Raw genomic sequence first — 25,632 nt, forward strand, 5'->3', positions numbered from 1 at the left:
TGTGTGAAGTTATGATTTTGGCTGTTGCATAACACTTTTGGGAGCTGTGATTTTGCATAATTATGATCATATTTATAAAATAACTTTGTTCTTTCTTGTTATATTTTTTATGGGTCTATATGATCTGCAGGAAAATCTGCCTACAATTTAATCTAAAATGTGCTATGAAAAAGGTAAAAGTCAGAATAAACAGTTCAACCAGGAACCATATGGAAAGAATAAGGCCTTATTAGAGGGTCCTTTTTTTTCTTAATGACATTTACGTCTGGCAAACTGCCATCAATACTGAGATAATTAAAGTGCAGCAGGTAAATTCAATAACATTATAGAAGCAGAAACAGACATGGAAAGAACAGAGTGACATTTGGGACAATGATTAAGAAACCAATAGGTGGTATAAATCATTTTACTACATTATTTTTCCCAGACAACATGTAAAAGCACTCCGCCGATCCATATAATATCGAAGGACAAAAAATGTATATGCTAAAATATTTTTTTTGTTACAACAAAAACTAAAATGCAGGAATTTTCATAGTAATTTCTTTATTGTTTTAATACTCCTGATTTATCAGAATTCCAACACTGCAGTGTTTTTACTTGCTATTGAGTAATTTAGCCTTATGAGTAATTTAGACAAAGAAACTGGAATGTTTTAAACCACAATCATGAATCAATATTAATTTTACTCTGTGCCTTTATCTGCAGTATACCAGCTACATAAACTACATATTTTCTGAAAAAGCTTTAAAAATGATGTTACATTTACATGTATTCATTAAACAGACATTGCAAAATAACCAAACAGGACATCATTAGTAGCATTTCTGGGTTAGTCTTCTCCTCCACAAATCATCTTCAAGCAATCACTGTAGTCGCCAGACACATCAGACTGAAATAAAAATTAGCAATGTCACTCATCATAACATCAAGTACAAAACTCATAATCTAAAATTAGTTTCATTTGCATGGAATATAGTGACAGATATGGTCATCATCAGATATGAAGAATGGATTATGATATCTTGAGGGCATGATTAAACTAATAAACCTACTAATAGGTTTCTAGCATATTTGAAAGAACAATGGCAGATGGCCTGAACCTGTTCTAAAGTGTTTATACCATCAGTGGAGAAAACTTACATTTATTTCCTTGTAGAGTGAACACTGATAGAGCTTCTTGAATTCAGCTCTGATGTCCAGCATGTCAACCTCTCCACGGCTGACCATTACTCTGGTCAGAGTTGTTTCATCTGTACCAGCTCCCTGCAGGTTCACAAATAAACATCAGTGTTGTATAAACTCAATGACAGACAAAAATATAATTTCTATTTGTACCTTCATGCTTTTGTAGAGTTTTTCAGCAAAGTATGCAGGAGTACTCATCACACACTTTACTAGAAGAAAAAAAGTGTATTTGATAAAAAATACGTAGAGGTAAAAAAAAAAAGTATCAAATACCAAATGCTTATTGTGTATTTGAATTCAGAATTAAAAATTTACCAATGGCAACCAGCAGATCCTCCAATTTTCCGGACATTTCCTTCTCAATGCTCTTCTGCAAAGTCTTGCCACTGATGTTTTTATATTCCAATATTGCTGTAACATGACATGTCAAGTTATATTTAAAACACAGTTGGCATTTCAGTTCCTGTGCGAAACACTTATATTTCAATGTAAATGATTATGTTGGTACTTTGTCGCAGGTGAGGGATGCTCCTTTTACAGAGGATCTCGATGAACTTGGACTCATCAGTTCCCAGTTTCTTCTCGCCTGCATGATAGAGGGCCTGTGGAGGAAACAGAGAACATGTAGGTTCTCACATCTAATCATACATAACATCACCTTTGATACAGGTGAACTGGTTTTGGCTTGCTGTCTAAGATGAAGGGCTTAATTTTAGAAATAAAAACTGTGAAATACTGAGATAAGGAGAAGCACAATGTATACTGTATTTCCATATCACAGAATATATTTTTACTTAATCCTGCTAGAATCACAAATTGAATTAAAAGTGATTATGTTCTATACCTTTGCATCCTCTCTAGCCTGGTCTGCATTCACATTGGTGCTTTCATCCCTTGCACCCTTACAATGAGAGACAAATAAAATATCATTAACTTCCCGAGCTGCCTTTATTACAATACTGCTATACATGAGTATTTAATCACCTCAGCAAGCAGAAGGATTGCTTTACCAAAATCTCCGGAAACTTCTGTTTTTAAGTTCTGTATCAGCGTTTTCTTTGTTTCTATTGGGCAAACGGAAGGCAATTATACATTTTTGTAATTTTCACATTTAATTACAATAGATTCCTCATCTCACTCTCAGCATATGCTGCAGACATCTCTTTGATTTGTTTATTTGTCCGTGAGGCAAGTATTTCTATCAGGATGTTGGTGTCCGTTCCAGCCCCCTGAAAAACAACCCATGAATGTATTAAGAAAACGCTAAAAAAAAAAAAAAAAAAAAAATAACAAGCAAAATATGTCCATATTCAGGTTCAATATAGCTAAAATTTGTTCACGATTTAAAATGAAAAATTAGGAAATGTAACATACTTTCATTGATTTGATTAGCCATTTGGAATCATTGAGTGCAGGCGGTCTGGCGAGGGCAACAAGCAGCTTTTCCAAATTGCCCCCGGTGTCGCCTTTCAAGTCATTTACAAGAATCTATGGTCAGGACAGACAACTTAGGCAGATGTTCATCATATGATAATATCATTTTCATCAAATGAGTATCAGTGAGAGGACACAGATTTACCCTCTTTGTGGTTTCTTCATATGCCTTTGAAATAGCTTGTTTCTGACTGCTGCTCCTGTGAGTCAGTATGTCTATCAGAGTCTTCTCAGTAGTACCTGGCACAGTATACACGTACAGTATAAACTCATGTATATACAAAGAACACACATATTACATAATACATGCGTAACACACTATACTACAGTAGCCTACCTATGCCTTCAATTGCTTTACGGAGGGCTGCAACATCTTCACTGACGTTGAAGTTAGATTTGGCTTTAATGGTACCTCTCTCCCCTGGCTGAAGAAAAACGAGCAGTCAATCAACCAACCAATCAATATTACAAAAAAAAACAAACAAATTGTTAAAAATTTGAGACAACTAGTTACAGTCCAGTCTTTCGACACACACACACACACACACACACACAAAATCAAAGTTGTTCGTTTGTTTACCGCTGCTGTGAATGAAGCAGGAGCAGCATTCGCAACACTTTGCAAGTCTTCCTGCAACACAAGAAATTAATTAAATATAAAATAAACGCTCTTCAAATTCACTCTTTACTTAAGTAACAGATATGACTGAATGTAGCTTTAATATTTTACTTACCCACAGGTCTGCCATTTTTTGTGAATTCTAGTGTGATCAAATATTCATATATTTCAGTTCAGAATCCATAAGGTAGACTACATTGTTTTTCATTTTCACTTTCTTTATATACGCAAAGGTAAACTGATTTGAAAGACTACAGAAAAATAAGCTTTGACAAAAACTTTTTAGTGACTCCCGAGTGACTACAGCAATCACATTACCGCCTTCTCAATCTCTAATAACACCATCTGCTCCGATTCTATATCAAAAGCAGATGCGAAGTTATGTTAATCAAACTAAGAAAACTTGTCTCTGAAACCTACGATTTTGTATATATCTTTTTTTATTATTCAGTTTGTACTCACCTTTGCGATATAAATCCACACTGAACGTGTCCCCCTGTCCGGTTTAACTTCTCCTCACCTGCTTCCTCAGGGCGTGTGCGACACGACATGCATTCTTACTGAGCCTCTCCCTTCATGAACATCCAACGCGCTGCTGTAATTTACCATTTGATTCAATAGCAAAATTGCACTTTATTTTCTTAATATTCTGTAGTGATCATGTAATCCCTATGAAGGCCATATCAGATTTTAATATGATTGTAGCCTACATCTAAAACACACTAAAACGACTGATGGTAGTTACACGTGGTTTTAGGTTTTCTGGCAATGAATGAGATATTTTATACAAAAATTAGTAAAATTTAAGATTATAATAGATTAAATAATCATGCATTAAGTATGAGCACATTGTGGAATATGTTTATTAATTTATTTATTTGTTAAAAGGTACAAATACAAACATCCTGTTGATTATTATATCATAAATGATAGCACCTGGCATTTTAAAAACTTAGAAAACTTAGTAGCCTAATGAAAAAAAAGCTGAAACCCTAATGGAGAGAAATAAATAGAGAGTCACCAGACTGACAGCAAATCTGTAGTGATTAAAACACTCTGCTGATGCACATAATTTATGAAGGACAAAAACACAAACAATGAATACTTTATGCAGAACCAAAAGATGGAATTCCACAAAATACGCATATTTTAGTTTCTAATTTTAACATCCATGATTCATTAATTCATAAATTTTAATGTTTCATGTTTTGAAGTCATGTCTGCTGCTACGCGGCACCATTTAGTGAAGTGACATACTGCCAAGTATGGTGACCCATACTCGGAATTCGTGCTCTGCATTTAACCCATCCAACGTGCACACACACAGCAGTGAACACACACACACCCGGAGCAGTGGGCAGCCATTTATTCTGCGGCGCCCGGGGAGCAGTTGGGGGTTCGGTGCCTTGCTCAAGGGCACCTCAGTCGTGATATTGAGGGTGGAGAGAGCGCTGGACATTCACTCCCCCCACCTACAATCCCTGCCGGCCCGAGACTTGAACCCGCAACCTTTGGATTACGAGTCCGACTCTCTAACCATTAGGCCATGACTTCCCCTATTCCCCTTCCCCTTATTTACTACCAATAAGTCTCAAAAAGACAAAAACAAAAAGTGTTTTAAATATAAATCAGTATGAATCTCACTCTATACCTTTATCTGCAGTAAACTGTAAATATATGTGATATATTTCCTAAGACAGCTGGAAAAAATGCTATTAATGAAACCATTTTATAAAATATCCCAAGGAGGTTCTTTTGTTAACAGGCTAGTCTTCTCATCCACAGATCATCTTCAAGAAGTCACTGTAGCCGCCAGATACATCTGACTGAAATAAATAAACAGCAAACACCCAAAGTCATGATCACAGAGACAATCAGTACAGACTGTGCCACAACATCAGCTACAAGAACAAAGAGTGAAATCATTTGTGATTTTATGATATCTCAAGGGCATAATTCAACAAAACGTGAAGATTACTGGACTCGGTATTTTAAAGAACAATGGCAGATGGCCTGAACCTGTTCTAAGGTGTTTATACCATCAGTGCAGAATTTAGTAACATCTTCACTGACGTTGAAGTTAGCCTTGGCTTTAATGGTACCTCTCTCCCCTGGCTGAAGAAGAACGAGCAGTAAAAAAAATAAAAATAAAAATAAATTGTCACTTTAGGAATTTGTCTAAGGACTGTGTCTCAATAACTATGGCTTTAAATCAAAAGTCTTCAAAGTACATTTTTATTTAGGCTACTCTAGCAAATTTAAATGTTACTGATGAAACTTAATGTTTACTTTTTTTATTTTTTTTTTACAGTTGTTTAAAAAGCCAAAAGACTAATAGGTAAGTTATATTAGGACAACATTTATCCAAGTCTTCTTGGTTTGTAAATAAATTCCCTTTAAAATATAAAATATTCAAGGCCAAACGCAAATTTATTAAATATTAAATTACACATACAACCAAAATGGACTAAAACAAATTATTTACCGCTGCTGTGAAAGAAGGGGGGGGGGGCACGATCAAAATTTTCCAAGTCATCCTGCAATACAAGGCGTTAAATCTCAGTCAATTTCATTTCAGCAATGTTCTGCAATATCATTTTGGGAGAGCATACGTTTGCAAAATTTTACTTACCCACAAGTCTGACATGTTTAATTGGGAGGATTCTTTAAACAAACACATTTACAGTTCAGATTCGATTCATTTAATCGATTACTAATCCTGATCTTTGTGGTTACACTCATGCAGGAGAATCTATTTCATTCACATTTACTTTTCTTGCTTTCACTTTATAAAACCAAAACTTAAATACTCGACTATTTAAGTTTTGACCAGGTCTGTCGTATTATCACTGATTCCTGACTGACTGCAGCAATCAGTTTAAAGCATTCTCTATGCCTTTAAAATATGCTGGCCATCAATTGTATACGTTATGTTAATTAAACGAACATTTATAATTAGTACTACCTACGGTTTTGTATACATTTAAGTCTTCGCTCTTACCTTCGCGTTACAAAGTAATAGAGGTAAGTTAAACTCTTACCTGTTTGCTTTTTCAGGGCGTGAGAGACATGAAGCCACGATTTCAAAAGGAATGCATTCTTACTGAGCCTCTCCCTTCTTTACTAACGAGCTGCTGGCTTTCTACATAATTCAGAATTAATGTACTTTTATTTCGTTCTTCCAAATAAATTCTATTACCATTACAACTAGGGTACTATTGCTGTAACACATAACAATCATGTGAGGTGAAGTTGTCTTAGGATAAAAATTTTTGCACACAAACTGTATATAATGAAACTCAAAGTCTCCTAAAATTGAATTTGGTGATAGATTAAATAAACATAGATTAAATTTGAGCAAAGTGTTCCACGCATTAGGATTAGGTTTATTCATTTTATTGCTAGAAAGGCACAAGTACAGGCATCATGTTTTTTTTACCATAAATGATAGCACCAAAAACTGATATCTCCAAAAATAGGCACTCACTTAGAAACACAGTAATGGACAAAATGGAATAAAACTCCAAATACAGAGAAATATGAGAGAGAGAGAGAGAGAGAGAGAGAGAGAGAGAGATTCATGAAGTAATAATTCTAGCATTTTCCACACTGCACCCAGTGCTTTAAAGATTCTGGATATTCTTGATCAAAATCAGCGCCATGTGACAAGTGATGACTTAATACAACAATACACTACATTTGAGTTAATAAACTATACAAACGATACAAACTATAGATGTGCCTTACTTAATACATGATGTGACATTAATACTAAATAATGCAGGATAACATGAGGTGGATAATCTTTAAAAAAAAAAGTGAAGATTTTTGGTAGTGTTTGGTTATATCAGTACAGACAGCAGTCATATAAAACAAAATAAATTTTGTTGTCCAGTGTTGTAAAATTATAAAGGCTACAGCATTTCAATGGAGTCAGCAGACTGACAACAAATCAATAGTGGTTATCAAATCTATGATCTATTTTCATACAGTTCATCAAAACACTTGGTTTCTTGTTGACATGTACCAAAGGTTCACATGAACTAACAAACACATCACTTTGGGCAGTCTATTCGGATTTGGAATTAAATAAATCGCACTTGACAAATATCAGCATGGCACACTGGTGATCAGGCCAAAAGTAAAATTACACAATGAGGCAGAGCATCAAAAGCCAAATCAAAATACAGGGACGACCATGTCATCCGGTAATTGCACTTAATAAACGTATTTACATCACTCACCCGGTCCAAAGTGTTGGCACTTATCCTTCTATTAATACTTTGTTTTTACAGACAGGACAAAATAGCAGGTGCAGCGATACAAACTCTCCATTCATTTAAACAAAGTGGCTGAGCTACCACTGACCGTTGTATGATTCTTATATAGAATGATGATTTAAAACTGAGATCTGATGACAGCATTATGTGTTGTTCATTAATGTTTGAGGTAGCTCAGTTGTGAAATGATTTACACTGCATAGCTGGCAAACATACTTTCCCTTTTATCCTCATGGTCATACAAAAATACATTAACATCATGTCATTACAAATATTCATAGAAAATGTTTCTTTTTCTCATTAAATACTCTAGAAGGTCAGACTTCAGTGCCGTCATTCAGATTGTTGTGCAGTTTGACCTCCAGATTGACCTGTTTGACCTTGTAGGTCTCTGGGTTCTTGTTGAGGACGTTGATGTTTCTTACAGAGTAGTGCTTGCTGTTGAGGTTTTTCTCCAGGCGTTCTATACAGACCTCCACCTTTGTGTTCAGAGGATAATCCTCCACTGACTTCACAGGCCTATTTTTTACAACCCTGCGGCACTTTCTGACCATGAGGCAGAAGGCTAGTAGAACCAGGAAAAGCAGGACGATGGCTGCCATGCCACCCCCAATGGATCCTCCCATCTGGGGATTGAAGGTGCCCGATGGTTCCACCTCGAGCTTCAAGGTCTTCATGTTGGTGCCATTCTTTACCTGGTCACCTTCATTGTCGTAGATCAGGGATTCATCCAGCATTAGATGACCTGAACGGTCCAGCAGATCTCGGCGACTTCGTTTGAGCTCGTAGGTCACTGAGCGCTGGATTCTGGGAGCAGATATGGACTCGGGTCCAATAACGTAGATGACCTGGAGGTACCACTGGTGCCCTGCCTCAACCTAAAGAGCAAATGCAAATAAGATTATACCCCCCCAAAAAAACTTATGTACATTATAATCCCTTTATAATCTTGTCCTTTAGCCCAGTTTCCTATATGGCACACTGTCAGCCTGGCATCTTTTACTAAACAAACAGATCAAGTGTAGGATATCACAGACCGAATCAGACAAATTTAAGATTTGATCAAGAGATTTGGTCTTCCCCCACCCAAGACAAAGAACCAGACTGAAATTCCTTCCAAACCCTTTTTGTTCTCCACAGAATGGCACAGAGACTCTCTTTTTCATATGCACCAAAATCATCTTAAAAGGACTTATGAATTATTTCTATGCAGAACCCCATATTATGTTTGTAGCCCACACATTAGACTATCATGTTTTAATCAAATATTAAGTATGTCTTTTTAATCATTATTGAATAGCTGAAGGATTCATATGCGTGTTTGGTATGTATGAGTTTGACAATTCTAGCTTGAAACGTTTCTTCCAATTGATTCTTTGTGAAATGTATCATATTCTGGTTAAAGAAATCACATCCAAAAGTATACTTTGCAAGAGTGTGTAAAATTCGGACCATGTGACTGATAACATGCTGATTTATGATGGAAGGAACACCCCTAGCTAAGCCTATCTAATTGGTCAAGACACCAGATGGGATGTGTCCAGAAGCTGAGTTTAAAAACTTAGGACACCATCAAACTCTCTCTTATTTTTCTCTTTCTCAAATCATCTTCCTCTTCCTCTTCTTTTTTTTGCTTCAAATTTTGCCACCGCATTTTTGACGCTGCTCTTTGAGCGTGCTCTGGCCTACATGCCAGCTGCTACCACAATGAGAAGAAAACCCACCTAGTCTCTTTACATCCCTTTATTCTTTTACTTTAATTTATTTTCTTTTCCGTTGCGAGTTTTGTGTACTCAGTTTAAGTTTTGCCACCACCCCTCGTCTCCGAGTTCAGCTCGAGTCTGTGACCGCCTCAAAACTTCTACCAGCCACAACTCCGCATTCTCAGACAACGCCCAACCATTGGCTTCCCAAGACATCACTTCAACGACTACTGAACTCTCAGCCAATCAGCAACCTCGGGAGACCCCCTTTCTGCAAAGACTACGACAAAAGGGAATCCCTTAGCAACGCAAGCGAGTAACCTCCAGATTCTAACTGAATTGGTGCATTTAATATAAATTTTAGCCTCATTGAGAAACTCAAAGCGAGGGTTAAATAAGTGATTGATGGTTGTTCAGGTCTATGAAATTGCACATATTGCTGTAAAATTGGGATATATCACATTTTCATTCTCTAAACTCCTTTCCTTACTTTCTCTCCTTCTGCAACGTGTGAATGTGTGAATGCTTGTGTTCATGTGTTAGATTAGTTTACATGTCTTAGATTTATCAAATAAAGCCTTATTTATATTGAAAAGAGAAGTATCTTGTGTTTTGTGCTCACAAGTTAATGTCTTAATCTGCTGATCTTGTTACTGTGCTATTAAAGTGTTTTCACTATATTTTGGATTTTAATATCCAGTGCAGAGTTGGTGTTATACGGCTCCTTCAGTGAATCGCTGCCGCCTCAGTGATCAGCCGTAAAACAGTGATTCTGTTCAAATTCCCTATAAAATCATAAATTATTCCCTTTGAGCTTAATTAAACTGTTTCCCTTTAAATTACATATTATGTTTACGTTACACAAGGCACTTCCCCGAAGGGTACAACTGAATAGCTTTGGCTTTGACATTTGCCAGGATTTCTAATATGTGTCAAAGAGAAGGTCTGTTTAACAACTTGACTTTTCGGAGAAGCTTGCAGCCACTGACCTTATAAAGGGCATCCACCTTCATTGTGAAACCGTCTACACCTGGCATCGCAGACAAGGACTGGAGATCAGGAATGTCAGATGCAAACTTGGCTTCAAATGGAACATCATGGAAGTAGCGCTCGCAGACATCAGGCTGCTTCCGGTCCTATGTGATACATTATTTACAATTATTACACAGCTCTCTGGAATACTTAATCCTGTGATCGATTATTTGTACTGAATATGAGCTAAAAATTACTTCAGAGAACTCCAGTGTTAATATTATTATAATAAAGATGGCGTGTTTGTCTTGGTCATCTGTCTTTCTTAGAGGAAGCTTTAAGCTAATATACTTCACCGTTCAAAAGATTGGGGTCAATAATTAAAAAAAAAAAAAAAATTATTATCAACGAGTATGCATGAAATTAACCAAAAGTGACAGAAAAGACTTTTTCGTTGTAACAAAACATTCCTATTTCAATGAAATGCTACTCTTTTAATAAATAATCCTGAAAAAATGTATCATAGTTTTCACAAAAATATTAAGCAGCACAACTGTTTTCGATGTTGATATTAATCAGAAATGTTTCATGAGTGCCAAAGTCAGCGTATTAAGCCTGGAATACACTACGTGATTTTTGCCCCGATTTTCCAGTCTGAACAAGTTGACGCTAGTTGAGGAAAGTCAGAGCCAGTCTGCAGATTAGAGTTGACAGATTCCACAGAAAATCGCGTAGTGTATGATGGTCACAGATTCTGATTTTTTAGCTTCAGACTTTGATTCTATCCAGTCGGAGAAATCAACATGTTTGATATTTTCAGCCGATTTTAGAACATATGTTTTCATTTGTCATGCATCTCCAAGCAACAGGGCGCACGTTTCTGCATGAGTTTGTTGCAATCGGAACAACTTTAAAGTCTGGTAGTGTATGATCTTCAGTCGGTAAGTGTATGATACCTAGTGTTTTAAAAATCTGTTCAGATTTTAAAAGTCGTGTAGTGTATTCCAGCCTTTAGAATGATTTCTGAAGGATCATGTGACACTGAAGACTAAAGTAATGGCTGATGAATTATTCACTGAAATATTAGTTTAAAATATATTGAACTGGAACATGTTTAATTTAAGTTGTACTAATATTTCATAATATTACGGTTTTGTCTGTATTTTTTGATCAAACATATGTAGCCTTCTTGACATCTTTAAAAACTTGACATCTTGACATCTTTAAAAACATAAAAAAAAAAAAAACAAACTCCAAACCTTTGAACGATATTTTATATTTGAAATTCTTTTGTGAAAGTGTACATTATCTCATACTTAATTATTAACTGTTTTTGCGTTTTCATGATTCATTTTCATTGCATCTTTAAAATTCTCTGCTGTTAAATCATTATAGCTGTCAGTCTCAATATTAGTTCCAAGATACACAGTTTGATCTTCAAAAAACTCCATGAAAATTTCCATCCACAAAAGTATATCAGTTAAAATGTAACCACACTTAATGAATCTTGTTAAACAGGTTAAACTGGTCTGGACCTGTTACGATAGAAACCTACCAGAAGCAGGAACCTGTGTTTGAGGTGCTTGTTCGGTTGAATGCAGCCATACTGAGGGCCTTCGTTGTACAGAGTGCCTGTGGGGTCGAAGAAGGGCACATAGCCGTCCCGTCCTGTACACAAATACACTTTCTCCAGCTGCAGCTTATAGGCCGAATTCAAGTTCTGGTCAGGATTCCACAGCACTCTGCCATACAGTGTTTGACCTGCATATTATCAAACAATGAATGAGTGAAAGCATAATAGAGGCGGTAATTATTTTTTTTCATTACTTTGCTAATTTTACCCATTGAAAAGGCTCCTTTATAGTCCATCTCAGCAACAGACATGTCTGCGAGAGCAGGATCCATTAGAAAGACTTTCTCATTATTGCAAAGCTGGAACTCAGTATTCAGAGAGTAGACTACAGGAACAGGGCGGTTCGTCTGCTGGAAGGCGATGGGCAGCAGGAATCTATGGATTGAAATAGAGTGTTACAAGCCCTTGCATGTTGTTGAATATTCTTGTTGACTCACACAAACAGTCTGCACCTGATGAAACCTGTAAAACGAGTCTACTAAAAGTGGATGACAACTGCAGTATCATTCAAGACTGCTGACTGCTCAGCAAAAACCTTTCCAATGCAAAAAGTAATTTAAGTGTCCTCCAGGTGTTATCAATGGAAAAGCACCATGGTAACATACTTCTCTGGAGCATGGGACGTGCAGGAAAGAGGCTTGTCCCCAGAGTCGACCCATGCCTGGGTTGGCTGTACTGTGCAGGGGATGAGGAAGACTGTATACTCCCCAGAGTAGTCTTTCCTAGAGCACAACAGAAAGCACACAGTCAGTGGCATTAAAATGGATACGCTTCCTTTATGTGACAAGATTAGACTTCACGCTGCTTACCTGCTGTAGGAGCTTGTGGCTCTCCAGAGCTGGTAGGGTGAATCAAAGGACTGTGCGCTCCACATTAGCTGCAGGTCAAATTCGATGCCTCCCAGGTGATCTGGAGCCATCAGATGAGATTTCTGGCCAGGGAGGGTGTGATGTTCAGGGACAAACTGGCCTAGAGTGAGAGGAAAGTTTCTTCAGTCACTCATAATTCAAGATGTCAAAAACGTATTCGGACACTTATGCCACACTTCAAAATGCCTCATGGTTGGATATTCTAATGCAGAAACGCTGAGACTTTAAGTTAGTATTTCAATAATTTAATGACATATTTGCATGTTCACAATGTTTTATGATTGTTATTATTATTAATAGTTTAAACTGTAATTATAAAAAATAAAGACCGAAATATATTACTGTTGTGAGCTGTATAACAATAATAATCATCATTTTATTTTATAAATGATGTCTTAAATTCTTCAATTTCAAATGTCTCAAACTTTTAACATTTAAATTATCTAACTTTGTTTTGGAATACTGGTTAAATGTTGTAAAATTCTGTCCACAAGAGCACTGGAAATTATGCGATTGTGCAAATAAAGTAAACTTAGAATCTGAAAACACCGGCTCACGAATTGCTCGTGTAAACAAACACTATGCCACTCTTCACTTTGAAACACATAATGCGACAGATTATATACTTTTTAATTAAATCTCAGGCTTTGGTTTGCTTCTATTTACCTTTTTGATTCACACAAAGCAATTATGCAATTTTTATTTTATTTTAATTAACTGTGCAGATGCATTTTTTTTTTATTTCAATGTATCATTTGATTTAATTAATTATTACCTTTTCATCAACTCACAAACCCCCTGCAGTTCCTTAATGAACCCTGGTTTGGGAAACCCTGTTCTAATGCAATGACATTCATGCATTTTTAACGGTAAACAGTGTCCAAATACAATTTTAAATGTCTCCAGGTAAAACCATCAGGTTATGTTCATAAACAAAAAGGAAATGAGAACAAATTGCTAAAAATAGAAGTTACAGACCTCTAAACTTGGCATGGGTTTTGAACTCAATCACCAGTCGTCCATCATCCCTAATGAAGATCCGAATGATCTGTAATCTAGCTGACAGAACGCTGTCTGTCTGGATGCCTAGAGTAAAGAAATGTTCATAAGCAATCAGTTAACATCAGCTGCGACACAGTTAGGTGATGACAGCAGGTTATACAACAAATTTTTGCTTGAGTATGTCCAGTTTCTTTGGGGCTAAAAGTACCTGTTCGCCACAAGACTGTGTCATAGAAGAAAGAAAACTCCATCTCTGTGTTGTGCTCCAGGGAGGCCCATCCACGAGGAGCTGTCACATAGATGTAGGACACGTAGAGCGGCACCTGCACCGTCAGGAACGACTGAGCCGAGTCTCTGACCTGCAAAAAGTCACCCGAATTGACGTATGGACTAAATTTACCACAACAGATTTTGTCTAGACAAGAATATTTATACATCATTTGAGCTGGGATGCAAATCATGTGTTCACACAAACCTGAAAGTCAGCAGTTACTGATCCTCCACATACATCAATAAGCTCCGTCATGTCATAATATGCATCAAATGTCCATATGCAGCTTTTCAGATTGAGATGCTTGTATAGCTGGATGGTTCTAGGTTCTCGAACACTGGGGTTGAACTGGTATGGACGGTCATATCCGGGACCCAGGGATATGCTGTCATACAACACATCATCCAAGAAGCCGGTTTCTGGGGGAGAATTTACAACATATTTTGAGAGTTGAAACATATGATTACTAATTGTTCTAAAAATCTGCAATATTATTCATATTTAATTGAATAAAAAAAATGATTAAAGCATTTTTCTGTAAAGATTATTCCAATAATTCTACATAAAAAGAGTAGGCAATTTTGCCAACTAAGTCACATAGAATATCCACCTTATGTTTCAATGCAGAAGTAAACTTTCCTGTGAATGCACAAGACTTCCAATTCATTAGCCAGTATAGCCACTACAGATAAATAACAAGAAAAATAACAAAGTGCAGTAAATAGTAAAACTAACTGAATTACAAACCAGTGCATTTATGGTTGCGATACTACATTAAAATAATATGACAACAAAACTTTTGTTTTTGTCCTGCTAAAATAACTGGAAGCAGCTGACACCAGAATACTTGCACATTCGAGCTGTCGATAAAAACGGTGGATAAAACAGGTTTGTATCTGCTGTCCCTGCTTTGATCTGATCTGATCTGATCTAGTATGGGGCTTCTCTCACCAGAGATGCCATGCAGGTCTTTAAGTGTGACCAGGTTTGAGCAGACATGCTGCTGACGGTAAATAGACTCGGAGAGCAGGAAGTGTAGGTTATGCAGAGGCATGGTGGACACCAGTGGAAGCATTCCATCCTGATGAGGGATCTGCACCGAGATATGGATCCTGTTCAGAGAAAAAAAAGTATTACTCACTTGATAAAATGCTGTTTTCTTCTTTGAAGTACTGAACCTAGGCTGCAATATGTGTTATTTTGAATCTGCAGTTGTCTAACAGCTTTATTTTTTGCTTTTCCTTCAAACATATAAATTCATTTTGATCCTGCTTTGCCCAGAGGCAAAATTCATCTAGTGCTCTACAAAACTTACAGCTGCAGTTTCAGTTGAAAATGTTTTCAAAAACTGTTTCTCAGAACAACACTGGGATCTGTCTGAGTTAAGACTTCTATGTCTGTATTCAATCATTTTCTTACAAAAAACTCTCTCCTGACCTGTTTGGATGCTCTTTGTGTTTGACATCCAGGTATTTTAGAGTGGCAATAAAGGACTGGGCCTGAAAGCCTCGAGCGGTTCCTGTGGTGACGGGGGTGTGGCATATTGATCCCTCAGTGCCAATAGTGACTATGTTGCTCCTCAGTGGAGTTCCCAGGTGCCCGGCTTTATCTCTGGCCTGAGCTACGCAACGCACATGGAAACGTCTGCTGAAATAGATACTGTCCAGGACCTGTGAAGAGAAAAACATTTATTTAACCACAGGAACCCAAGATAAAAAGTGAAAATGCTTCTAGATTATATTACATAGAAACATTTTAAATATGCCAAACCACATAGCTGATTGCACTATTGGCAGTTTTAGTTAACAGCTAGATTAAAAACACTGTCGGAAATATTCAATTTAGTACCAGACTTAATATCAAACTGACCATGTGATTGACTGTGGTGTAAGGTGTGTTATCCGTCACTGTTTCAAAGGGTGATCGTGCTCCGTTGGTGTCTGTGGGAGTTGCAACCTCCCAGCTGAAGTGGACGGAGGTCTGGTTGATGCCTGCCTCCTCACAGTGCTCTCTCATGACTGAGTATTTGGGGTAATGGGGGTCGCAGGGAGTCACACAGACCAGAGGATATCCAGGAGATGGAGATTTCTTACTGCCTTCTTTAGTGACCTCATGGACGTAGTCATAGTCTGACAGAGACACCACCTGTGAGGAGAGAATCAAGTCCACATGAAGCCAAAGAGCATGATTCAATCAAAAGAGAGTTGTGAGATCTTACAAATCTCGCTGAATCTAATATTAAACAGAAATAATATTTTTTACATTTAGTATAACTGATTATAAAAAAATGTTCAATGATAGTGGAATAATATACTGATTTCTACAGGGACTATCTAGGTAACTAGTTATGATATAGCTGGGCACTACTTTCAGGCGCTGCGTCATATCATTGCGCCTGCTGCACCCATGGTATGGCAGCAAAGTTTGATTATTACGCCGGGATGAGAGTATAGTTGATAGCCATATCGGCCTAGAAAATCGCAATTTTTCATTGTCCGTCAGTCTTAGTACATGATGTAACTACAGAAGAGTCAAGTTTTAAATAGGAAAAATATCAAAACTCTTTGGTCATTTTTGAGCGAGATGCTAACAGTCTAATCAGATTCAATGATCTATGCTAAGCTACGCTAAAAGTGCTACCGCCAGTCCCGGAGATCGGCTGAATGGATTCAAAAATGGTAAAACTTTAAAAACTGTTTAACTCTTGGGGAGTTGGAAAATGAGCCTATTTTCAAAAAAGTGGAGTGTTCCTTTAAATTACCAGGACTTTTCTCAGGAAAATGAAATGGGAGAAAAAAATAAAACATTACCATTCAAACGTTTGGGGTCAGTAAAATTTTTAGACACTGAAAATTCAGCTTTGCCATCACAGGAATAAATTACTTTATAATAAATTAAAATATTATATATACACATACTTTTTTTGTACTTTTAATAACATATAACAATAATTCTTACGAGACTTCTCAGCCTTATAAACGGTAGTGTATGTGATTTTATTAATATGATGCATTTTTTGTTTTAACTGACAAGTAGATTTTGATTTACTAAATGTCAGCCCTACAAGCATCTACTGTCTTTCTCTTACAATGGGTGGTGCTGGAAGGATGAGACTTCCTGCAGCTTCCTGATCTAAGATGGTGACTGTGGCCATGGTGATCTCTCCAAGCACGGCTTCAACAGGGTCGTCTGGACCAAGAACCAACGAGAAAGATTCATGCCACTCTCTGTCCTCATTAGACAGGATCTCTACCTTAAATAGGAAGTGGTCCACACCTGAAAAGTCATTACAACAGAATTATCAGATTAGAATTAAAGTATAGCCTTACAAATTAAAAAAATAAAAAATAAATATACTTACCAGGGCTGAATTTAAGGACTCGACTCTTGGGGTTATAGTCTACACCTGATTGAGCTGATCCATCCCTTGTGCTGCATCTGATCTTGGAGGTACGGTCAAGGTCTCCTTTACGGATTACCTTGATATTCAAAACCTCAATTCCATCCGGACCAGGGGGCTCACGAACTTGGTATGAAGCTTGTTCAAATTCAATCGTAGGAGCTAAAACGCATGATGTGCACATTTTTACATTTATGCATTTGGCAGATAACTTTATGCAGAGCAACTTACAGTGCATTCAGGCCATACATTTTACTTTCTTTGAAAATGTGAATTTGTTTAAACCTTTTGTGTTTAAGATTGTGTGTTCAGTGCGTTCGAGTCTCGGGCCGGCAGGGATTGTAGGTGGGGGGAGTGAATGTCCAGTCTGTCTCTGTCAGAATGTCAGTCCTGTCTCTCCACCCTCAATACCACGACTGAGGTGCCCTTGAGCAAGGCACCGAACCCCCAACTGCTCCCCGGACGCCGCAACATAAATGGCTGCCCACTGCTCCGGGTGTGTGTTCACGGTGTGTGTGTGTTCACTGCTGTGTGTGTGTGCACGTTGGATGGGTTAAATGCAGAGCATTCAGAGTACTCACCATCTTCATCATTTGTGATGGTCACAGTCAAAATGTCGTTGACTCCAATCATGGCTCCAATCCAGTGGTCACCCTGTGGGCTTCCAAGGTGGACCTGGAACTCCTCTTCTGGCTCAAACACAGAGTCATCTTGGATCAATATGGTACAATTCTTCACCTGCCAATCAGAAACAAGAGCCTTTAAAATTATTTGTCTGATATTGTGCGAAAACGTCCATACAGAGGCCATATGAAAACAATACCATATCATAAAATGACTCCGTTCCACTCTGCTGACATACTAAATTCACAGAAGTTTGGTGAGGTGATTAAAAATTAATCATGGACAAAAATAAACCATACCTTTTCCCCTTTTTGGAAAGTGATCCTGGAATCATCTGCATTTCTCCTCTCCTCAAAGTCATCCATCACCATAGCAGACATTGTGCGTGTAAAACAACGGACGGAAGATTTATAGGACAGATCTCCTGTCCTAAAAATGGGGATGTGCAGAACACCATCTTTTTCCTTCACCTTATATGTCAGCTTGTCAAACTCCATGCTAGGTACTGTAAAAATAAAGCACTGACTCCATAAATATGTTTATGTGATGTTACATGGATGTTAATTCAGTGATTAAGACTGTAATGGTCAAGTGAACGCACTGTCTTGGGTGGTGTCAGTAATGTAGACAGAGGCTTCATATGGTTCAATCAGGACCGCTCCATTGGGAGAACTAAGAAACACGATGAAGGACTCCTTCCCTTCGATTGTAGGGTTCTGAATGTCATCCATAATGGTCAAACTACATGTCTAGAAGAGCGTAAACATGAGGTCTGTAAACACCAATCGTCTTACAGATGTCAGAACATATACAAGAACAGTCTAGTTTTATTACCTCTTCAGTCTTGCCTGATCTAAACTCCACCTTTTTGGAACTTGGGATGTAGTCAACGCCGGGCGTAGCAGAATCTTGTTCAGCAGGACGTGTGGCACACCACACAGAGGTTACTGAGGAAAGATCACTGCCCTGCCGCAAAACAGGGATTTCAATGGTGCCTGCGGGAAAATATCTCAGACTATCAATATTGTGTAAGTATTGGACAAATACTTAAAAAAAAAAAACAACATAAAAACACATACGTACAAAAATCTGGGGTTAGTAATATAATTTTTTGAGAGAAATTAATATTTTTATTGAGCAAGGATGCATTAACTTGATCAAATTTGACAGTAAAGACATTTCTAATGTAAGATTTCTATACCAAATAAATGCTGTTTTGAACTTTTTATGCATCAAACAATCCTGAAAAAAATGCATCACTGTTTCTCACAAAAATATATTATTGTGGAAATATGAATAATATTAACAGCCCAACTGTTTGAATTGTATTTTTGTTTTTGAATTGTTCTTATTGCACTCCATCCTTATAATAATAAAAACTCATGTTTGAAAATCTCCACCATTCAATTTGTTAATGAAATTGTTTAAATGATTTTTGGAATTTCAAAATTACCTTTGTTTATATTTCAATCTCCAAACTAATAAATGAACCACCATGTTTTAAAACAAAACTGACACAGATTAAACTATCTTTAAAAACCGAACTGCACCAACCTGCATCTTCACTGAAGGTGAAGGACGCGTTACCCAGGAAGACAGTGGAGGCATCATTTGGCCCGTCTATGATGACTTTAGCCACAGTGACATCACCCATCCGTGCATTGTCCGAGGCGTCTGACAGCACCAGCTCAAACTCCTCAGAGAGTTCATACTCGCTGTCATCAATCAGCTTTACGTCACAGGTAGACATGCTCACACCTGGGCCAAAGATGACTCTGTTGTCACTGCTCATGCCACGGGTCTTGTAGTCAGAGCCGGACTCGAGAGCATGCAGACTGCTGCCCCGGGCTGACTTAGACACAGTATAGCAGAGGGCTGAGACTGTGCTGCTGGTGTCACCTAATTAAAACACAAGAGATAACCCATGATGATGAAGATGATTAATATAAAAATAAAGCTAAATTGTAGTCCTACCATCAATACACTATTTTTTTTTTTTTACAGTAGCGTGTACATATTAACTTTCACTGACTGATCTTCCTAGGATCTCAGAATAAAGCAAGTTTTTATGGATTAACCATATAAAGGGCAATTTAGTTGAGCCATTTGTACATTTATACATGTTAAAGGGATAGTTCACCCAAAAATGAAAATTATGTCATTAATTACTCACCCTCATGTCATTCCACCGTAAGACCTTAGCTTCAGAACATAAGTCAAGATATTTTTGGTGAAATCTGAGAGCTTTCTGACCCTACATAGACAGCAATGCAACTGACATGTTCAAAGCCCAGAAAGGAAAGTACATTGTTAAAATAGTCCATGTGACATCAGTGGTTCAATCATTATTCAACAATTTCTTCTCTTCTGTGTCAGTCTTTGACACAAGAGTACCGCAACTCTCAATTCGTTTCAAACCTGTGGAAGTGGTACTCTCCCAAACGTTCAGGAGAGTACCACAAATATGCGTTGTGGTACTCTTGTGAACGCGTATCGAAGACTGACACGTAAGAGAAGAAATTGTTAAATAAAGTCATTATTTTTGTTTTCTAACGGTTGAACCGTAATGATGTCCATACTATCTTTCTGGCCTTGAACATGGTAGTTGCGTTGCTGTCTATGGAGGGTCAGAAAGCTCTCGGATTTCATCAAAAATATCTTAATTTGTTACGAAAATTAACGAAGGTTTTATAGGTTTGGAACGACATGAGAGTTAATAATTAATGACAGATTTTTTTTCCATTTTTGGGTGAACTCTCTCTTTAAAGGAATGTTCCAGCTTAAATATTTAAAAAAGCAATTTTAAAATTCTGGTCAATAAAATGAAAACTATTTTCATGTTATGCCAGTTGACCCGACAAATTGCTGATATCATTAAAAATAGGATTTACAACATATGCCTATGCAGATCTATTAAATTTGTATTATTTGTATTTATTTATTTTTTTGTAGAAATTGGTTCCACTGACCCTTTCTCTCAACAGGAGCAAAAATAAAGCCTGTACTCTCATTGACGTGGTAAGTCTTCTTATCGAACTGCAGGGTGGGTTCATCCTCCGTATCATTGATATTGACTTTAGCGCGGGTCACTGACCCCAGCAGAGCGTACACTGGCATACTCAGTTCCACATTAAAACTCTCAATGCTCTCAAAGACCTGGTCATCGTTGATCACTATGGTGCACACCTTGGTGTCTTCTCTCTCATCAAACTGAACCTAAGGAACCACATTAAAGAGCATTTGAATGTTGCTGACTTAATCTATCAAATCAAAGGGAACTTGAGTATGATAGAAAAAAACACTTAGAAATGATATAGAATACATTAAAACATACTTGTCCAGCATACTCAACATAGTCCTGTTGTCCGGCCCGAGAGCCCATGCTGGAGGTGGAGGTGGCTGTGCCTTGCTCAGTACGACACAGCACAATAGCATACTGGTTCAGATTACCAGTCCTCTTCACTGTAACCGCCACGGTTCCATCTTTTTCACTCACACTGTAGCTGCAGCCAGAAGACACACATTGGAAATGAGTTTCATTCATTTGTAATATAAACAGGGTGATTGGATGAAAACTTCATCTAGAACTGAGGCAGCATGCACCTCTTGTGCTCAAAGCTGATAAGAGACCACTGGATGTGGAACACGTTGTCAGTGACGATGTTGGGTTTGCTGTCCTTCACAAGGAACCTGAAGTTGTCCATGGTCTCCTGAACATTGTCCTCACTCAGAACATATCGGATAAGGCCCAGGTTTATGTCAGCTGCAAGATAGAGAAAATTAAGATGATATACTCTGTACGTACTAGAAGAATTTGATGCAGGCGTATTTAGTAGGTAACACCATGTGCACATTAAAAAACTGAAGCTTGATGTCCTGCACACATTTAGAGCCATGGTTTTTGTTTTTTGTACAAAACGAATCACAGACTATGTGTGTCAAGATCATTCTCCTCCCCTGCTGTGGTTATTATCCCAAAATTTATTCTCATACTAATTTGATGCCAGAGATGATTCTTAAAAACGGGTCATGAACAATATGGAGGAAGGCTTGTGGTTGTTTTTGCACGGGACAGGAAAACCAAACAAAAAGACAGTGGGTGACAGTAGTTTGATGTTTTTTTGGCTATAAGTGGACCTTAGTCAGAGTGTATCTAATTTGTTGTGGATTAAAACAAGCCTGTGTCTATCGGTTGACTATTCTTTGGGAGGTTTTGTCACAGAATAGCTTCAGCCTCGTAGTGTGCTCTTGGCTTTGGGAGGTGTCAGTAATACCTTGCGTGAAAGAGGTAATAGGTTTGCCAGGATTGAGTTTACTCTCCAGGAAGCCGTGTTTAGCTTCTGTAGTGATTTCATAAGTCAGCTGTCCATCATCTGTGTCAGGATCAATAGTGAGAAGCTCTTTCTTGGTGATCAGATTCGTGGCCTAGAATTCCATTTCACATCAAAATGCCATTCAGTACTTTGGTATGGAAGTGAATAAATTCAATCACTTTTGCACCAATGCAATACAATGACAGTAGGAGGCAGAAATGAGCTCTTATTATTGAGCTCTTATGTGATTATAAATACAAACCAGTGACCTTATTTTCCATGTACTCCAGCCACTGCAGGCCGAGGTTGGTGACAATACGAGGAGTCCCGTCGTCAACTGGTAAAATATCAATTTTGAACTTTTGTGGAGCAGCGGTGACAACCTGAAACAAAGGATATTATTTGACATGTACACACAATGTAAACCTTCCTGGCAGATACAAATCCTGTTTCATGTATTTCCATAGTAGTAATTGCCAACAATGCTCACTTTAATATCCATTCAATCCCAGATCAAACATATTTAAATTCTAATTCGAAGCCAAGCTTTCTAAAGTGCTGAGTAATGGTGTTATTAGACTTCCTGATTAAACAGTCATAGGGCTGCTATTTTGTCATCTTATGACAAGATGAGGTATCCCTTTTTTAGTGTCCACTGAGAAACCATTTACCTCCCAGAGCAGCTGACGTAGCTAGAACAGGAAAAAGCGACTGCTGATGGATGGAGTTATTATGATGGAAGGAGAGAGAGTAAGAGTTGACATGTTGCCCAAATGACTACATTAAACAAATGGACAGGATAGCTTTAGGTGATTCATATGGTAATATATATTCATGTCTTTATAGATATAAAGAAATGAACAATATTGAAATGCAAAAACGTTTGTGTGCATACACTCAGAAGGAGTACAATTTACTAATGTTTTTATAAGTTTATTATGCTCACCAAGGCTATATTTACTTGATTCAAATGACAGAAAAACTGTAATATTGTGAAATATTATAATTTAAAATAACTGTTCCATTGTAACATCACCCAGCAGCTCTCATAAGCAGGGATGGCGCCGCTGATGGCAGCTATTGTGCGTTGCTCCTCGGTGTTTGTATTGTTTTTGTTTGTTTTTCCTGTTTTTTGTTTTTCAAATAAGATCAGCTTTACCAGGGATGATCTACTGAACATTCGGCAGAACACACCACAAAATCTTCTACCGGTTTTTGATTTTTCGGACGTTTTGCTGGACATTGTAGTTGGCGGAGCTGTAGCTCTGGTCAAACGCTTCAGGAGGCGCAGACGGGGAAAGAGAGCCGGCGCGCTCGTGAAACTTCGTCAGCGCGGATTTAGAACGGCGTTGCCTAGCATCCATCTGGCGAATCTCCGCTCTCTACCCAACAAAACGGACGAACTCCTTCTGCTCTCCCGGACAAACAAGGACTTCTCTAACTCTGCTGCTCTATGTTTCACGGAAACCTGGTTGAATGGCGACATACCGGACAGCGCGATCCATCTGCCTAATTACCAGCTGATAAGAGCAGATCGGGACACAGAATCAACGGGGAAATCGCGCGGCGGCGGGACATGCTTTTACATCAATGAGAGGTGGTGTACAGATGTAACTGTTTTAAAGAAGATGTGCTGCTCAGATCTAGAAACGCTCTTCATTAACTGCAAGCCGTTCTATTCGCCGCGGGAGTTCTGCTCGTTCATTCTCGTGAGTGTTTACATTCCACCGCAAGCGCACGTGAGCACAGCTCTACAGAAACTCGCTGATCTGATCACAGAGAGTGAACAACAACACCCGGACTCTGTTTTAATCATTCTCGGGGACTTTAATAAAGCAAATCTCTCCCGTGAACTGCCAAAATACAGACAGCATGTTACATGTCCCACCAGAGACAGTAATATATTGGATCACTGTTACACAACAATAAAGGACGCATATCACTCGGTTCCACGAGCAGCTTTAGGACTCTCTGATCACTGTTTGGTTCATCTTATTCCATCCTACAGGCAGAAACTTAAGTCTGCGAAGCCTGTATTAAGATCTGTTAAAAGATGGACTAACGAAACAGAGCGGGATCTACAAGCCTGTTTCGACCTGACTGATTGGTCTGTTTTTGAAGCTGCAGCAAATGACCTGGACGAGCTCACAGAGACTGTAACATCATATATCAGTTTCTGTGAGGACATGTGCATTCCTACCAGGACTCATCTATTCTACAACAATGACAAACCATGGTTCACTGCCAAACTCAGACAGCTCCGTCAGGCCAAAGAAGATGCTCACAGAAAGGGGGATAAAGTCTTGTACAAACAGGCCAAATACACACTGGAAAAGGAGATCAGAGTGGCAAAGAGGAATTATTCTGACAAGCTCAGGAACAAATTCTCTTCCAGCGATCCGGCTTCAGTGTGGCTTGGATTAAAGGACATCACCAGCTACAAAACACCACCCCCCAGCACTCTGGAGAATCAACACCTGGCAGACGACTTAAACGAGTTCTTTTGTCGTTTTGAACGACCACCCCACACCCGCCCAGAACACCCCTCCACACAACCATTCACACCTCCAGCAACCCCTCTCTCCCCCACACCTACAATTCAAATCAGCGAAGACGATGTGTGCCAGGTCTTCAGGAAAAACAAAAGAAGGAAAGCACCTGGTCCAGATGGTGTGTCACCAGCCTGCCTAAAAATCTGTGCTGAGCAGCTGGCCCCCATCTTCACACAGATCTTCAATAGATCACTGGAGCTGTGTGAAGTCCCCTCATGCTTCAAACGCTCCACCATCATCCCCGTCCCAAAGAAACACAAAATTACTGGACTTAATGACTACAGACCTGTGGCACTAACGTCTGTAGCCATGAAATCATTCGAAAGACTGGTTCTGGCTCATCTGAAGGACATCACTGGACCCTTACTGGACCCCCTGCAGTTTGCCTACAGAGCAAACAGGTCTGTGGATGATGCAGTCAACATGGGACTGCACTTCATCCTGCAGCATCTGGACAGACCAGGGACTTATGTGAGGATCCTGTTTGTGGACTTCAGCTCTGCTTTTAACACCATTATCCCGGAAACCCTTCAAAATAAACTAACCCAGCTCTCCGTCCCCACCTCCGTCTGCCAGTGGATCAACAGCTTCCTGACAGACAGACAGCAGTTAGTAAAGCTTGGCAAATTCTCATCCAGCACTCGAACCATCAGCACTGGAGCTCCTCAGGGCTGCGTACTCTCCCCACTGCTCTTCTCCCTCTACACCAACGACTGCACATCTAAAGACCCCTCTGTCAAGCTCCTGAAGTTTGCAGACGACACCACACTGA

General features: G+C 38.5%; 2 protein-coding genes across 3 annotated transcripts in view; both read right to left on the reverse strand.

The window, feature by feature from the left end:
* Positions 1 to 378: 378 nt before the first annotated feature.
* Positions 379 to 6,348, reverse strand: LOC306871239 (annexin A3-like). 2 transcript variants are annotated; one of them, XM_079419029.1, is made up of 16 exons: positions 6,283 to 6,348; positions 5,874 to 5,905; positions 5,727 to 5,778; positions 3,357 to 5,067; positions 3,203 to 3,253; positions 2,960 to 3,047; positions 2,768 to 2,862; positions 2,563 to 2,676; positions 2,327 to 2,417; positions 2,173 to 2,252; positions 2,033 to 2,089; positions 1,697 to 1,790; positions 1,504 to 1,599; positions 1,339 to 1,397; positions 1,144 to 1,266; positions 379 to 892 (listed from the first exon to the last, which is right to left on the reverse strand). In XM_079419029.1, the coding sequence occupies exons 4-16, from the start codon at positions 3,369 to 3,371 to the stop codon at positions 833 to 835; spliced, it is 1,023 nt and encodes a 340-aa protein (XP_079275155.1). In that variant the 5' UTR covers positions 3,372 to 5,067; positions 5,727 to 5,778; positions 5,874 to 5,905; positions 6,283 to 6,348; the 3' UTR covers positions 379 to 832. The 2 variants fall into 2 exon arrangements, with proteins under 2 accessions (XP_079275155.1, XP_079275154.1); XM_079419028.1 differs by lacking the exons at positions 5,727 to 5,778; positions 5,874 to 5,905; positions 6,283 to 6,348 and having other exon boundaries at positions 381 to 892; positions 3,357 to 3,383; positions 3,704 to 3,782.
* A 275-nt stretch (positions 6,349 to 6,623) lies between these two features.
* Positions 6,624 to 25,632, reverse strand: part of LOC306870749 (extracellular matrix organizing protein FRAS1-like) — a gene marked incomplete at its 5' end in the record, with an annotated part of 124,404 nt that continues 105,395 nt past the window's right edge. Inside the window, 24 exons of the mRNA XM_079418171.1 lie at positions 6,624 to 8,399; positions 10,214 to 10,360; positions 11,752 to 11,957; positions 12,038 to 12,204; positions 12,435 to 12,551; positions 12,639 to 12,798; positions 13,677 to 13,784; positions 13,909 to 14,059; positions 14,176 to 14,390; positions 14,923 to 15,083; positions 15,409 to 15,641; positions 15,841 to 16,116; positions 17,060 to 17,247; positions 17,333 to 17,533; positions 17,953 to 18,109; positions 18,295 to 18,500; positions 18,597 to 18,744; positions 18,830 to 18,990; positions 19,550 to 19,894; positions 20,965 to 21,211; positions 21,330 to 21,498; positions 21,599 to 21,758; positions 22,270 to 22,420; positions 22,578 to 22,691. Coding sequence (XP_079274297.1) covers positions 7,839 to 8,399; positions 10,214 to 10,360; positions 11,752 to 11,957; positions 12,038 to 12,204; positions 12,435 to 12,551; positions 12,639 to 12,798; positions 13,677 to 13,784; positions 13,909 to 14,059; positions 14,176 to 14,390; positions 14,923 to 15,083; positions 15,409 to 15,641; positions 15,841 to 16,116; positions 17,060 to 17,247; positions 17,333 to 17,533; positions 17,953 to 18,109; positions 18,295 to 18,500; positions 18,597 to 18,744; positions 18,830 to 18,990; positions 19,550 to 19,894; positions 20,965 to 21,211; positions 21,330 to 21,498; positions 21,599 to 21,758; positions 22,270 to 22,420; positions 22,578 to 22,691 — 4,749 coding nt within the window. The 3' untranslated portion in view covers positions 6,624 to 7,838. The remainder of the gene's footprint in view (positions 8,400 to 10,213; positions 10,361 to 11,751; positions 11,958 to 12,037; positions 12,205 to 12,434; positions 12,552 to 12,638; positions 12,799 to 13,676; positions 13,785 to 13,908; positions 14,060 to 14,175; positions 14,391 to 14,922; positions 15,084 to 15,408; positions 15,642 to 15,840; positions 16,117 to 17,059; positions 17,248 to 17,332; positions 17,534 to 17,952; positions 18,110 to 18,294; positions 18,501 to 18,596; positions 18,745 to 18,829; positions 18,991 to 19,549; positions 19,895 to 20,964; positions 21,212 to 21,329; positions 21,499 to 21,598; positions 21,759 to 22,269; positions 22,421 to 22,577; positions 22,692 to 25,632) is intronic.

The sequence above is a fragment of the Barbus barbus genome, assembly GCF_936440315.1.
Source record: "Barbus barbus genome assembly, chromosome: 6".
NCBI lineage: Eukaryota > Metazoa > Chordata > Actinopteri > Cypriniformes > Cyprinidae > Barbus > Barbus barbus.

Excerpts from the sequence above, each read along its gene's own strand:
- LOC306871239 (XM_079419029.1), bottom strand. Across the intron at positions 2,090-2,172 it reads CAATCCTTCTGCTTGCTGAG|GGTGCAAGGGATGAAAGCAC; the intron begins GTGATTAAATAC and ends TCTCATTGTAAG. Across the intron at positions 1,267-1,338 it reads AACTCTACAAAAGCATGAAG|GGAGCTGGTACAGATGAAAC; the intron begins GTACAAATAGAA and ends GTGAACCTGCAG.